This window comes from Erythrolamprus reginae, chromosome 10 (genome assembly GCF_031021105.1).
Source record: "Erythrolamprus reginae isolate rEryReg1 chromosome 10, rEryReg1.hap1, whole genome shotgun sequence".
Taxonomy (NCBI): Eukaryota; Metazoa; Chordata; class Lepidosauria; order Squamata; family Dipsadidae; genus Erythrolamprus; species Erythrolamprus reginae.
The window spans coordinates 10267717-10283473 of NC_091959.1; the positions used below are offsets into that span (position 1 = coordinate 10267717).

Consider the following 15757-nt stretch of genomic DNA (forward strand, 5'->3'; position numbering starts at 1 on the left):
GGAAAGAGTATCTCAATTCCCCCATGCCTGGCGGCAGAGGTGGGTTTTGTGTAGCTTAACGAAAGGCAAGGAGGGTGGGGGCAATTCTAATCTCTGGGGGGAGTTGGTTCCAGAGGGCCGGGGCCGCCACAGAGAAGACTCTTCCACTGGGTCCCGCCAAGCGGCATTGTTTAGTTGACGGGATCCGGAGAAGACCCACTCTGTGGGACCTAACTGGTCGCTGGGATTCGTGCAGCAGAAGGCGGTCCCGGAGATAATCTGGTCCAGTGCCATGAAGGGCTTTATAGGTCATAACCAACACTTTGAATTGTGACTGGAAACTGATCGGCAACCAATGCAGACTGTGGAGTGTTCGTGTAACATGGGCATATTTGGGAAAGCCCATGATTGCTCTTGCAACTGCATTCTGCACAATCTGAAGTTTCCGAACACTTTTCAAAGGTTTACCCATTGGCCCATTTTTCATACTCCAGATATTTTCAGGAAGCCTCCTGAAGCCTCTGGAGGGCAAAGAAGACCCAACGGGCAAACTGGAAGTCCATTTTTCCAAACTTCTGGTTTGCCTGCTGGGCTGTTTTTTGCACTCCGGAGGCTACAGGAAAGCCTGAGGGTGAAAAACAGCCCAATGGGGGAGGGGCCTCATGCATGTGGATGTGTCTATGTGCAGTGTGGCACACATGGGGAGGTTGTAGTGCTGACACACATGTGTTTTAGCCCGTGCATGCACTCCAATTTTTGGCATGTAAGAAGAAAAAGGTTCATCATCACTGGCCTGAGAGATGATAATTATAGGGAAGAAGTAAACACCAGGAGGAAAGCACAATTTGTCATCTAGCAACAGATTCAGCTTAGGACAATGAGCCCTGACGGTCGGATCCTAATGGACTCAGGGTTGACTCAGCCTTCCATCCTTCCGAGGTCAGTAAAATTAGGGGCCAGATCGTTGGGCAATATCCTGACTCAGTAAACTGTTTAGAGAGGGCTGTGTAGAGAGTTGCCGAAGCATGGAACTCATTACCGGACTCCATAGTGTCATCCCCAAACCCCCAACACTTTACCCTTAGATTATCTACAGTTGACCTATCCAGATTCCTAAGAGGTCAGTAAGGGTGAGTACAAGTGCACTAGAGTGCCTTCCGTCCCCTGTCCTATTGCTCTCCTATATCTCCTATACCTTTCTTCTATTCCTATATCTCTTCTTCTATTCTTTCATGGATATGTTCTATTACTACCATATACCTTCTTTTCTATTATTTCTTAGATATATTTTACTATGAGTATCTCCTCTATAACCTTCGTCATGTATTTTACTATGTGTATATAGATATATACCCACTAAAACCCTCATTGTGTATTGGACTAACTAACTAACTAACTAACTAACTAACTAACTAACTAACTAAATAAATAAATAAATAAATAAATAAATAAATACACAAACAAACAAACTATGGAGTGGTATGTAAGTCCTAATGGCTATGGCTTTTTTGCAACCTGAAGAAAACACCATATCTGCCCCTTCATTTCTGTGTATCAAAGCCATCATTTGTTGATGGCCGCTTCATCATTCTTCAACCTAACTCCAAAAGCAGATTAAAAAAAACAATGTTATCGGGTGGTTGCAATGCAATGCCAACACTAAGCTGTAGTTTTGTTCGGTTTTTCATTCTCCTCGTTTAACCCTTATCACCTACCTGGAAAATCTTCATTAATTTCATCCATTTCCAAGACAACGTCATAGGGCACGCCAGCTTCTGCCAGGAGGACATTCAGCTGGCCTGGCATTCGGCCCGCAACTGGATGGATGCCAAATCTGCAACCCAAAAAATAGGAACAAATGCTGAACCACATCTAGAGACTGAGAAATGGGGAGACATCAGAAAAGGTTCAAAGAAAGGGGAGAGATATTATATCTTCTCTTCTGTAAGCAGCAGAAAGATAGCCGATTTGGTGCAGGGGTTAAGGCAATGATGGCGAACCTTTTTTCCTCGGGTACCAAAAGAGCATGGGTGCACACTATTGCACAAGCCCACACCCATAATTCAATGCCTGGGGAGGCCGAAAGCAGCTTCCCCCACCCCCCGGAGGCCTGAAAGGGCCTATTTCCCAACTTCTAGGTGGGGTTGGGGCAGTAGGGTCGTGTTTTGCCCTCCCCTAGGCTCCAAAGGCTTCCCTGGAGCTAGGGGAGGGTGTTTTTTACTTCCAGAGAGCCTGCTACATTCCCCCAGAGGCTCTCTGGAAGTCAGAAATGCCTCCCTAGAGCCTCTGTACGAGTCAAAAATCAGCTGGCCGGCACACACATGTTGGTGCTGAGCTAGGACAATGGCTCCCATGCCAGCAGATATGGCTCTGTGTGCCACCTGTGGCACCCATGTCATGGGTTCGCCATCACTGGCTTAAGGCATTAGTCTAGGAACCAGGAGACAGTGAATTCTAGTCCTGCCTTAGGCACAAAACCTCCTGCGTGATTTTGAGCTGGTCATTCTCCAAATGTTTTCCAAGAAAGCTGCAGAGATTTATCCAGGCAGTCACCAAAAGTGAACACTAAGTCAAAAGCCCCCCGCCCTACGCACACAGAGAATAATTCCTAGAGAGGCAATGGCAGCATGATTTAGAGAGCATTTATTCATTCATTCATTCATTCATTCATTCATTCATTCATTCATTCGTCCAATACACAAATACATAGGAAGAAAATAGACATGAAGTAATATATATAAGGGTAAAAGTGAACTTAGAGGAGAAGATATATGAAAGGAAGAAAATGTGTGTGATATATGAGATAAAGGAAAGACAATTGGACAGGGGACGAAAGGCACACCAGTGCACTTATGCACGCCCCTTACTGGTCTGTTAGGAACCTGGAGAGGTCAATTGTGGATAGTCTAAGGGAGAAATGTTGGGGGTTAGGGGTTGACACAATTGAGTCCGGTAATGAGTTCCACGCTTCGACAACTCGATTGTGAAAGTCATATTTTTTACAGTCAATTTTGGAGCGGTTCATATTAAGTTTGAATCTGTTGCATGCTCTTGTGTTGTTGCGGTTGAAGCTGAAGTAGTCATTGACCGGTAGGACGTTGCAGCATATGATCTTGTGGGCAATACTCAAATCGTGTTTAATCCTAAAGTTTCAGTCAAGATCAGTATTTCCCCCCATTAAATCTATACAACTACCATTGTGTTTTTGTTTTTGTTTTAATTAAAGACAAGTTTTGTTTGGATTTCTAGGATGACATTGTTAAAAATAGTGAAAATATAAGATATAAGTTTCATAATAATATGTGTACCACATATAGCGTCTTGGCTATAGCTCCTGCCATCTATGATCAACAATAAAAGAAATACGTCGGGGGTTTTTTTTTCCTTGAAAGACAAAATGGTTCAACTAGCTGGAAATTTTTTGGAAAACGTTTTCATTTTAGGATGCTTTGTTGTCAGCGGCCCAGAGTCCTGAGGGAGTTGCGCAACATATAAATTAAACTAATAAATAAATAATAAATGCTGGCACTAAGATGCCTGCTGTAATGCCAGGCAACACAAAAGGAGGACTGGTTTTTTTTATTTATTTATTCTATTTGCATACCACTGAAAAAAGGCCCAAAGCAGTTTGTAAAACTTCAATTATACGAGTGAAATATCCCTGCTTTTATATAGAGAGAGTCCGAAAGGAGTTGGCCGGCTCACAAATCTAACAAACAAACATAAATTCCATTATTAAATCAAAGTGTAATTTGTTTATATTGACATTGGGGTTTACTTGCCTGACTTTCTTTCCTTGTTCGTTCAGCATTTTCACCATGTCAGCAATGGGGTATTGAGCTTTAGCTGCACATAAACCCCAACCTGAAGTGCAGGGGGGAGAAATCTATTAGAACATGGAGAGTGAATCCAGAGGCTGTTAGTGGAACACCGAGTGCAATAGAAACATGCATTAAGGCTAGTTTTGAACTCAAAATCCCATTGATTATTAAAACAATTTCAATACCGACACTTAAAATAAATAAATAAATAAATAAATAATAAAATAAAAAAATAAAAAAAATTAAAATTTCAACCAGAAACTGATTCCGACAACATTACTCTTTTTACTTGTTTTTTAAACTCAATTAAACAATGATCTTCACTATAATTTCACAATTTAATCATTCATCTTATCTCAGATTAATCAAGCTATACCTTTTTTCTTTTTCAATACTTATTACATAGATATAAATATATTTTACTTTCTTTATTCACTTTTTTTTTCCATTATTGATATATTACTGATACGCCCTATAATATATCAATATACCTTGTCGTATCTCCTGATAACTTCTGCTATTTACGCAGATTTCCCCTTTACCCTCCCCCATTTATTTAACTTTTGTTTTTTCCTTATTCCTTATACTTTTCCTTTGCTAAATATTTTATATAATTCTAATCTTACTTTTTTACTTACCTTTCTACAAATACATCTTCCACTATTTTTACTAACATTTATTATCCCTATAGGTTTTTAATTAACATAAGATAGATAAATGAATTATTGATAGTAATAAGATACAAATGTGAATATTGAATTTTTGTTACATTTTGTTACATATATTCTGAAATATATTATCATGTAATAAATACCCTCACCCATTTTGAATCTATGTACCCCCCTTCCCCTTCCCCCCCATTTACCCTTTGTTAATTAATAAACTTAAATTATAAAAAAAAGGCTAGTAAAGTATTACGAAGAGTATCAAAGCAGAAAGAATAAGAGAGTTGAAAGAGACTTTGGAGGTCTTCAATTCTCGTTCAGGCAGGAAACCCTGCACCACTTCAGACAAATGGTTGTCCAATCTCTTCTTAAAAACTTCCAGTGTTGGAGCTTCCACAAATTCTGGAGGCAAGTCGTCCCACTGATTAATTGTTCTAACTGTCAGAAATTTATCCTTAATTCTAAGTTGCTTCCCTCCTTGATTAGTTTCCACACATTGTCCTGCTTTCAGGTGCTTTGGAGAATCGGTTGACCCTCCTCCCCTCTTCTTTGTGGCAGCCCCTCAAATATTGGAACACTGCTATCACGTCACCCCCAGTCTCCCTTTCATTAAATTAGACACAGTCCCAACATCAGTTATTTACCCCACAGGGGATAAGAAGAAGGGGAAGGAGACACAGACATAGTTGCTAGACCGATATGTGGTAATGGTATATGAGAATGACCTTGGAAGAAAAGAGGAACAGCTATGGACTAAGCAACATTCCTTTATGAAGCCATTGATCCTGTAGCAAAGATCTCAGAAAAGAGTCTTTCTAGTTTCTTGGATTTTAACAGTGAGAATGGAGAGATCTCAAGAGTCTCTTAGTGTAACCTTACAATTAAGATAGAACTAATACTTCTGGATATGTTTCTTGTTTGGACTAGCTTACAAGATTGACACCTGAGTCCTAAAATGTAGACCAGATCAGGATTTGCTGAGGTTCACTCAAAACATGTGAATTGCCATCACAGTTCTGCCTTAGTAGAAGACATTTTAATCTATTTGAGTCTAAGAAAAAAACAGGGTTGGCGTAGAAGACAATAATTCTGGACCTCACTCATGAAACAGGGCCCGCCTAAAATATGATTCCGTGTCTACAATTAAGATGATAAAATCACTCGATATAGAACCTCAGAAGTTAAAAGATACCAAAAATAAGAGGCCCAGATATATGATGATTCCCATCCTTTCCCAATTTTCCCTGGTCTACATTCTCCAGAACCAGAGAAGTACCATTGCTGGGGTTCACAGAATGGTCAAAACCAAACAAATCATAGGCAGTTCATGTAGAAATTGGTTTTGGGTTAATTGTTCACTCTTACCTGGTGTAATGATGATAGAGTTTGCTTCTTTGATCATTTCAATGGCTTGGTCAGTCCCAACTTCTGTATGTGTTCCAACTACTTCCATGGGCTTTCCTCCAGCCGTAGATGTCGTACCATACCCACCCAAAATGACGTTGGGTAAAGAGCGATTCATAGCCTGCCCAACCATAAAGCATACATTAAACCAAAGCTTCCAGTCAACGAAACATTCCAATGATACAAAATAAGAATGAATCCGAGTTCTACAAGGCCTGGGAGAAGTGGTACAGATGGCTATCCAACACTAATGACAATAAAACAGAAACCAACTGAAAACTCCTTAGACCAAATACAAACTAGATGTTCTGTCTGAGTTCAATCCCTCTGATATCTATCTATAATCTACTAACAATGTAATATGCAACCATCCTCAATATACACACCCACACGCACAACACTATAATTTAAAAACATGTCATTAAACTGCATACGCCTGCTATATCGCAGGTATCATCCCTTCCCCTTTCCCCACTCAAATCCTATCTTATCTTATCTAACCATACTAATATATTGCTAAGTAAATCTATAGATAGGAAACTATAAAACGTTAAATATTAAGTATACCATGAAAACGTACAGTTAAATGTTTAAAACTGATACACAATAAGTTACATATCTTATGCTGAAATATGTATATTGTTCTGTATCGACCTTACTTTTTGTATCCCTATTTCCCCCCCCTTTTTTTCTTTTTTTTTCTTCTCTTAAAAAATCAATAAACTATATTTTTTTTTAAAAAAAAGAAAGATTCCAATGAATATGAAGAAGGAAACTACTTCAAGCATGCTTTACTCTGCACAGATGTAATGTATACGACAGCTCCAATTCATGACATAGCTTACAATCCTAGAATTTAATACCCTACTCCATTCTGAAATAGAATAGAATAGAATAGAATAGAATTTTATTGGCCAAGTGTGATTGGACACACAAGGAATTTGTCTTGGTGCATATGCTCTCAACGTACATAAAATAAAATATACATTTGTCAAGAATCATGTGGTACAACACTTAATGATTGTCATAGGGGTCAAATAAGCAATGAAGAAGCAATATTAATAAAAATCTTAGGACAGAAGCAACAAGTTATAGTCATACAGTCAACATGGGAGGAAATGGGTGATAGGAATGATGAGAAATATGGTTTCAATGTTCAGTATATCATTATAATGCTTAGGCGGAAATAAAGAAAATGAACTATTTTGAAGCAAATGTTCACAGTTAATCCTTTAAGCTTTTTAAATGAGCAGCAAGAGCCGCCAACTTTCTACAGGACCCTTCCCCAGCCTGGTTGCCTTTCATGTATGGAACTGCAATTCCAATAATTGTGTGAATTGGGGTTGCAAGAATTTTGAAAGTTGCAATCTAACTTGGAGGATGCATAAAACTTCTGGAAATAACCAGGCAAGGCTGGAATATGGTTGTCACAATAGATCCTCCTGAAATCTGTTGTGGTTAACCAAGTGGGAGATCCATGAAACAGGATCCACTGAAGAAACACATCTTGCTTCCATGAAAAAAACAACACAATGGAATCCACCTTAAAGCATAGAAACATAGAAGACTGACGGCAAAAAAAGACCTCATGATCCATCTAGTCTGCCCTTATACTATTTTCTGTATTTTATCTTAGGATGGATATATGTTTATCCCAGGTATGTTTAAATTCAGTTACTGTGGATTTATCTACCATGTCTGCTGGAAGTTTGTTCCAAAGATCTGCTACTCTTTCAGTAAAATAATATTTTCTCATGTTGCTTTTGATCTTTCCCCCAACTAACTTCAGATTGTGTCCCCTTGTTCTTATGTTCACTTTCCTATTAAAAACACTTCCCTCCTGGACCTTATTTAACCCTTTAACATATTTAAATGTTTCGATCATGTCCCCCCTTTTCCTTCTGTCCTCCAGACTATACAGATTGAGTTCATGAAGTCTTTCCTGATACGCTTTATGCTTAAGACCTTCCGCCATTCTTCTAGCCCGTCTTTGGACCCGTTCCATTTTGTCAATATCTTTTTGTAGGTGAGGTCTCCAGAACTGAACACAGTATTCCAAATGTGGTCTCACCAGCATTCTATATAGCGGGATCATAATCTCCCTCTTCCTGCTTGTTATACCTCTAGCTATGCAGCCAAGCATCCTACTTGCTTTCCCTACCGCCTGACTGCACTGTTCACCCATTTTGAGACTGTCAGAAATCATTACCCCTTTTCCTTCTGTCCTCTAGACTATACAGATTGAGTTCATGAAGTCTTTCCTGATACGTCTTATGCTTAAGACCTTCCACCATTCTTGTAGCCCGTCTTTGGACCCATTCAATTTTGTCAATATCTTACCACACACATGATGTAAGACAGGATAGCTCCAGAAGAGCCGATCAAAGCTCCAACTATTGTCATCAAGTTGTTGTTGAGAAGGAACCCTTCTGCGCACAAAGCCCATCCAGAGTAGCTATTCAGCACAGTGATCACCACAGGCATATCTGCTCCACCGATGGCTGCCGTTAGTGTCACTCCCTGTGATTTTTGATGCACCGAACGAGAAAAGGTGGAACAGATGTATATTAAGCTTAGGCAATAATATGTTGAAGAACTGTGGTGGCGCAGTGGTTAGAATGCAGTACTGCAGGCTGCCTGCAATTTGGCAGTTCGAATCTCACCAGGCTCGAATTGCCTTCCATCCTTCAGATGTTGGTAAAATGAGGAGCCAGATTGTTGGAGGCAATGTGCTGAATCTGTAAACCACTTAGAGAGGGCTGGAAAGCACTGTGAAGCGGTATATAAGCCTAAGCGCTATTGCTCTTAAGTTTCACCTTAAAATGAAAAGGAGAAAAGCTAATTCTGTACTTTGATCGGCCATATTCAGACATAGAACTATGACCCTCTTTCTGAATGTGCAGGGTGTTTTCAACATTGGGTCCCTAATGACCAGGTGAAACTAAGATGTGGAGCTGGAAAAACAGAGAATTCTGTGAGTTTCCTATAGTAGACGGAAGACAATTGAATACATTCTTGATCAAGCTTCGGCAGACAATCTCTTTTTTCAATGTCCAACACATATTTTGAGCATAGTTTTACAAAAAAACAGAAAAAAGGCTTGTAAATTGCTTCCAAAGCTTGTATACAGCCCTTTAACTTGCTCTCAATCATCTCCCAACTTATAGAAACATAGAAACATAGAAGTCTGACGGCAGAAAAAGACCTCATGGTCCATCTAGTCTGCCCTTATACTATTTCCTGTGTTTTATCTTAGGATGGATATATGTTTATCCCAGGCATGTTTAAATTCAGTTACTGTGGATTTATCTACCACGTCTGCTGGAAGTTTGTTCCAAGGATCTACTACTCTTTCAGTCAAATAATATTTCCTCACGTTGCTTTTGATCTTTCCCCCAACTAACTTCAGACTGTGTCCCCTTGTTCTTGTGTTCACTTTCCTATTAAAAACACTTCCCTCCTGGACCTTATTTAACCCTTTAACATATTTAAATGTTTCTATCATGTCCCCCCTTTTCCTTCTGTCCTCCAGACTATACGGATTGAGTTCATTAAGTCTTTCCTGATACGTTTTATGCTTAAGACCTTCCACCACTCTTGTAGCCCGTCTTTGGACCCGTTCAATTTTGTCAATATCTTTTTCATCTGCCCAATTTAAAGGAATGGGGAGTAAAGTGTTTGTTTTTTTACCCTTACCATTATTGAGGAGAGGGCAGAAACTCCAACAAGACTGGCCATGCCTCCTGTATAGCTGGAGTCTGACATAAAATAAATCATGCCTCCTACTGAAGCTGACAACAGTCCAGCATTCAAATAATGACGGCCAGGCAGGAGAAGTGGAGCAGAGTTCAACACACCTAGAAAGAAATGAGATGCGTTACCTTTTAAGGTAGGGTGGGTTTGAAAAATGCGGGAAAGGTCATTTCTTTCTATCCGTATCATGTCCCCTCGCTTGCCCAACTGGCTGAAATTAAGAACTCACTTATTTGGCTAGGCAGGAAGAGAATGAATGTTGTGTAATGGGGGTGCGCTGGACTAGAACAGGCTAGGACAGTGATGCTGAACCTTTTTTGGTTTGCATGCCAAAAGGGGCGTGTGTCCACATGCGTGCACAAGAGCACACACATTCTCTCCCACCATGCATGCGTACAGGGGTGGGCAGCAGGCAGGACGGGGTGGAACACAGTTCCACCAGTGGAAATTTATTTATTTATTTATTGGATTTGTATGCCGCTCCTCTCTGAGGACTTGGGGCGGCTCACAACATAAATGAAGCTGTGTGCCCAGCTCCAGCTGGCCATCCCACCCTCCCATCCTCCTCCTCCTCGGAAAACGGCAAGGAGACCAGCACCAGCAGGAGTTGCAGGAGACCCATTTCCTCCCCCCTCTTTTCTCAACAGCTGATTGGCACCCGTTCCCCTAGCTACCCAGCCTGAGGCAGGGGGCGACCCAGGAAGGAGAGCGCGGGAAATGCGAAGCAAATTCTCACCCCAGAGAGCGACACTGGTAAGGTTGTAAGTCGAGGACTTAACAGTTCACTTGAACGATGATGATCGTTCAAGCCACTCCCACCTGGTCACATGGCCGACAAGCCACTCCTACCCAGTCATGTGACCATCAAGCCACACCCACAAAATAAGCCACACCCACAGTGTGGCAGTAAAAATTATGGCTGCCCATTACTGCATGCGTACCCTCCCCGCTGTGCATGCACACAATCCCCCCTGTCCCCCCGCATGCTCACAGGCCTCATTGAAGCCTGGGATGGTAAAAAAATGGCCCAACAGGCAAACTGGAAGTTCAAAAAAATGGACTTCTGTTTTGCCCGTTGTGCTGTTTTTCGCATTCCAGTGCCTTCATGGAAGCTTCCTTCCTTCCTTCCTTCCTTCCTTCCTTCCTTCCTTCCTTCCTTCCTTCCTTCCTTCCTTCCTTATTTATTTATTTATTTATTTATTTATTTATTTATTTATTTATTATATTTGTATGCCGCCCCTCTCCATAGACTCGGGGCGGCTCACAACAGCAATAGAACAATTCATAACAAATCTAATAATTTAAATACATTTTAAAAACCCCATTATTAATCAGACATACATACAAACATATCATACATAAAGTGTATAGGCCCGGGGGAGATATCTCAATTCCCCCATGCCTGGCGGCAAAGGTGGGTTTTAAGGAGTTTACGGAAGGCAAGGAGGGTGGGGGCAGTTCTAATCTCCCGGGGGAGCTGGTTCCAGAGAGTCGGGGCCGCCACAGAGAAGGCTCTTCCCCTGGGACCTGCCAAACGACATTGTTTAGTTGACGGGACCCGGAGAAGGCCCACTCTGTGGGACCTAATCGGACGCTGGAATTCATGCAGCAGAAGGCGGTCTCGGAGATATTCTGGGCCGATGCCATGAACCCTCTGGAGCTCAAAGAACAGCACAATGGGCAAAGCAGAAGTTTATTTTTCTGAACTTCTGATTTGTCTGTTGAGCAGTTTTTTGCCCTCCGAGTGCACTTCCCTGAAGCCTCCGGAGGGCGAAACAGCCTTCTCCAAGGCCAAAAATCAGTTGGCTAGTGCACTCATGCATGCTGGAGTTGACATAGGATAACACCTCAGGTGCTCTTCTATATGGTTCTGCGTGCCACCTGTGGCATACATGCCATAGGTTCACCAAACGGGGATAGAAGGTCTTCAAACTAATTTTAACACTTGATCCACCACACCATTTATTCCCAACCTCAGCAGCTTTAAGATGTATGGACCTCAACTCTGGTTGGCTAGGAAATTCTGAGAGTTGAAGTTGACACATCTTAATATTGCTGAGGGTGAATATCTATGGGGATTCTCAATTATCTAGGTCATGGTTGTCCCAAAGGTGCTTTTCCAAAAGGCAACTAGACTTTCTTGCGGGGTTTTCCTTGAAAAGGCTTTGTTTCTCAAGTACTGAAGAAGCTTCTTGGATGAGAAGTGAAACCTTTTCAAGGAAAAAAAACCCAGAATGTCCAGCTGCTTTTTGGAAAAGCACCTTTGGGGCTTGCTGAGGTTGGGAAACCTGGACTAGACCATAAAAGGTCCTTTGGTTTGTATGAACCATATATGATACAAAGTCTACTATTCATCAGATCTTGATATCATGTCAAACCCGTTTCAAAGAATTTTTGCTTTGTTTTTTTAAAAAAAAATCTGGTAGCAACTTTTATGGAAATCCAGTATGAATAGAATTCCTATTTCTTAAAAATCCATTGATGCTATTAGGCTGAGTTCTGCAGACATTGTAAAAAAAATTAATGTATCCTGACCATGGAAGGACATACCTTGCAATTTTCCATAGGCTACCAAAGAACCACTGAATGTTACACCTCCAATGTAAGTGCCCAGGTAAGCCACGGTTTTGAGAACCCCGGCGGATGGATGTATATCAAGGTGGGGATATTCAATCATGTACTCAGCAATGCAGGTCAAAACAGCTGCCAAACCAACCAAGCTGTGAAAGGCAGCAACCAGTTGTGGGAGGTCAGAGATCTCGATACGTTTTGCAATTGTGAGACCTGCAAAACGAAGCAATTGAGATCCGAGGTGAAAAACAAACGGATTTTATGCTTCATCCTCCTCTTAAGCCTGTATCGAAAGAGAGTAAACTATGAAACTTATGTTCTGTCCCTTTTGAGGTTAAGAAAAAGAAAGACATGACTGGTACATTGTGGTCTCATTTTAGGACTCCTCCTAAATTCTCTAGCATTGCAGAGATCAAGTAGGAAACCGTGTAGGAAACATTTCCTACAAAGTAGGAAACGGGTCCCTTATTTTCATGTAAAAGATGAAAACTGAAATAGGAGTGATTCCAGATCCCTAGCTTTCACCTTAGAGTAGTTACTATAATGTAACAAGACGTTAGAGTTTCTCATCTACTAGGTTTTTACAAAAATCATTCTCTAAAAGTACATACAATAAAAGTCATTGCCATAAATAATAATACCCATTTCCTCCTGTGTTATGTATTTTCTCCAATTAGCGTGAAAGTCCTGCTTTTAGAATTATAACCTGTAGTGGATTGCAGTCTGGATTCCCAAGATGGAGGGGCTGCATTCTAGAGGAGCAAGACATCTTGAAGCTTAGAAAGTTTGGTTGGGAGGAAGAGAATTAAGGAGGTTCCATCTTAGCAATTCTCAGAGTCTATCTTTGATGATGATGCAACTAGTTGCTTTAGTTTGACAACATTTGTGTCTATAAGTGACGAACAATAAAGGAATCTTCATAGAAACATAGAAGACTGACGGCAGAAAAAGACCTCATGGTCCATCTAGTCTGCCCTTATACTATTTCCTGTATTTTATCTTACAGAGGATATATGTTTATCCCAGGCATGTTTAAATTCAGTTACTGTGGATTTACCAACCACGTCTGCTGGAAGTTTGTTCCAAGGATCTACTACTCTTTCAGTAAAATAATATTTTCTCATGTTGCCTTTGATCTTTCCCCCAACTAACTTCAGATTGTGTCCCCTTGTTCTTGTGTTCACTTTCCTATTAAAAACACTTCCCTCCTGAAATCACTGATAGAAATTCATGTATCATGTTGTTATCTGATGGCTCACACACCTGAACAGAGGTGAAGCTCTTTCCAATTTTCGATGGCTTACCCAGATGGCTAATCTTTAAGTCAGCTTTACTCAGATTGCCCAAGATATTTAAATAAATAATTAGCCTTCTTGCTTTTATACTTTTACGTCAGATCAGATTGCATAATGCTTTAAAAAATGCAAACCGCTTTTGTTTTTTTAAATGAAAAGCGTTAGATTTTTATTTATATATATATAAATAAATAAGCAAGCAAGCAAGCAAGCTGGAAAACCTGATTTTCCACTTGTTGATGCCAATGGGGGACTAAAATAAGATTTCACACAAATCCGTTTCAGAGCATGTTTACAAGAGTTTGGATTCTGTGGGTGGAACAGATTCATCTTCGCCCTGCACCATGTTAATTCGCAAAACCCTGCTGCTGGAGTAAATGAGGGCACCGAGAGAAATTGAAAAGAAGGAAGCAACATGACATTTGTGAATAAACATTACTGACGTGAAAACTATTTTGCATGGTAGCAGTGAGCTGGCATGGTTGGTTCCAGATGAAATGTTTCCTATATTTACTATGTACGCTTTGCGCTTTCTTATTTTCTTCTTACTCAAGAGCTCCACCTCTTGGAATCAAACGTAACTTATGACTCAAAATGTAGTACTAGATGCCAGGGCATCAAGATCATCTTATAAGCATCACAAGCAATCTTGTATAGAAATACAGTGGTACCTCGTGATACGAACCCCTCGTGATACAAACCCCTCGTGATATGAACCCGAGGTTCGGAAATTTTTTGCCTCTTCTTACAAACTTTTTTCGGCTTACGAACCCACTGCAGATTGCAAAATGGCGCTCCACTGGGCACCACCGCCCCGCTGTCACCTTTTAAAACAGCCGGGGGGCTTTGTGACATCAAAGCTCCGTCCATAGAATTCCCTATTGGGATTCCCCACCTCCTTTCCAGCCTCCAGATCGGCCGAAAACACCGCCGTCGATCGCAAAAACGGCGCTCCGCCGAGCGGCAGCGCCCGGCTGTAACCTTCTGAAACAGCCAGGCGCTTCTCAGCAGCCTCCGGAATCCGAACCCGAACTTTCAGGTTCGGCGTTCGGGAGAACGCCGAGAAGCCCCCCGGCTGTTTCAGAAGGTGACAGCTGGGCAGCGGTGCTTCTCGGCAGCCTCCCGAACCCAAACCTGAAAAGTTCGGGTTCGGGTTCGGGTTTGGGAGAACGCCGAGAAGCCCCCTGGCTGTTTTAAAAGGTGACAGCCGGGCGGCGGCGCCCAGCAGAGGGCCATTTTGCGATTTTTTTTCTTTTTGCACGCATTAATCGCTTTTACATTGTTTCCTATGGGAAACAATGTTTCGTCTTATGAACTTTTCGCCTTACGAACCTACTTCCGGAACCAATTAAGTTCGTAAGACGAGGTATTACTGTACAAGTGTGGTAGTAAAAATGTTTGCAGTTCTTCATTGATTACAGCGGTGTGTTTGGGGAATATCTTAGCCATGAGGGTTATCTTCTCACCGAAGATGCCCGATCGTGATTCTAGGAATATCGGATTCCTCTAGGACAGGGTTTCAAAACCACTTGTCAAAAGCTCACCCATCGTGCCTCCCAAGGCCATGGCGGTGGACATCTGGGCCAGTACTTCCGGGGAAGGTTTCAAACTGCCTAAAGTAGCTGCGATGCCAGCAGCAACACCAATCATCCCAAGGGCGTTACCAAGCCGTGAAGTGCCCTGACTAGATAAGCCAGCGAGTGCCCCAACACAGCAAAGGCCAGAGCCCAGGTACATCATCTGCAGAGGAAGAGAAGCAAAAGGACGTAAGGGGAAAAGTTGGCACTGACCTCACATATGTAAGTTTCACTTGCCATCCCTGCACCAAACGATGAGCAAGTATGATTGAGTCCTCCACTCAAAATCACAATTCAGCCCCAAATTTATCTTACATTTGTTAAGTAGATTTTGCAACATTTTGGGATATTCCCCTCCCCCCCCCAGTTGTTAAGTGAATCACTTTGGTTGTTAAATTTGTCACACGCTTGAAAAGTGACGCTGGCTTTCCCGTTGACTTTGCTTGTCAGACGGTCGCAAAAGGGAATTACATGAACCCATCAAAAATGCACGAATCCCAGCGACCAGTTAGGTCCCATAGAGTGGGCCTTCTCCCGTCAACTAAACAATGTCGTTTGGTGGGACCCAGGGGAAGAGCCTTCTCTGTGGCGGCCCCGGCCCTCTGGAACCGACTCCCCCCCAGAGATTAGAATTGCCCCCACCCTCCTTGCCTTTCGTAAGCTTCTTAAAACCCACCTTTGCCATCAGGCAT

At 41.7% G+C, this 15757-nt stretch overlaps 1 protein-coding gene across 1 annotated transcript in view; it reads right to left on the bottom strand.

The window, feature by feature from the left end:
• The window catches only part of LOC139172836 (NAD(P) transhydrogenase, mitochondrial-like), a 53600-nt gene that overhangs the window by 5047 nt on the left and 32796 nt on the right, over positions 1-15757 (bottom strand). Inside the window, exons 13-19 of the mRNA XM_070762079.1 lie at positions 15033-15228; positions 12173-12406; positions 9566-9726; positions 8210-8389; positions 5831-5990; positions 3762-3843; positions 1695-1813 (exon numbers count right to left, since the gene is read on the bottom strand). Coding sequence (XP_070618180.1) covers positions 1695-1813; positions 3762-3843; positions 5831-5990; positions 8210-8389; positions 9566-9726; positions 12173-12406; positions 15033-15228 — 1132 coding nt within the window. The remainder of the gene's footprint in view (positions 1-1694; positions 1814-3761; positions 3844-5830; positions 5991-8209; positions 8390-9565; positions 9727-12172; positions 12407-15032; positions 15229-15757) is intronic.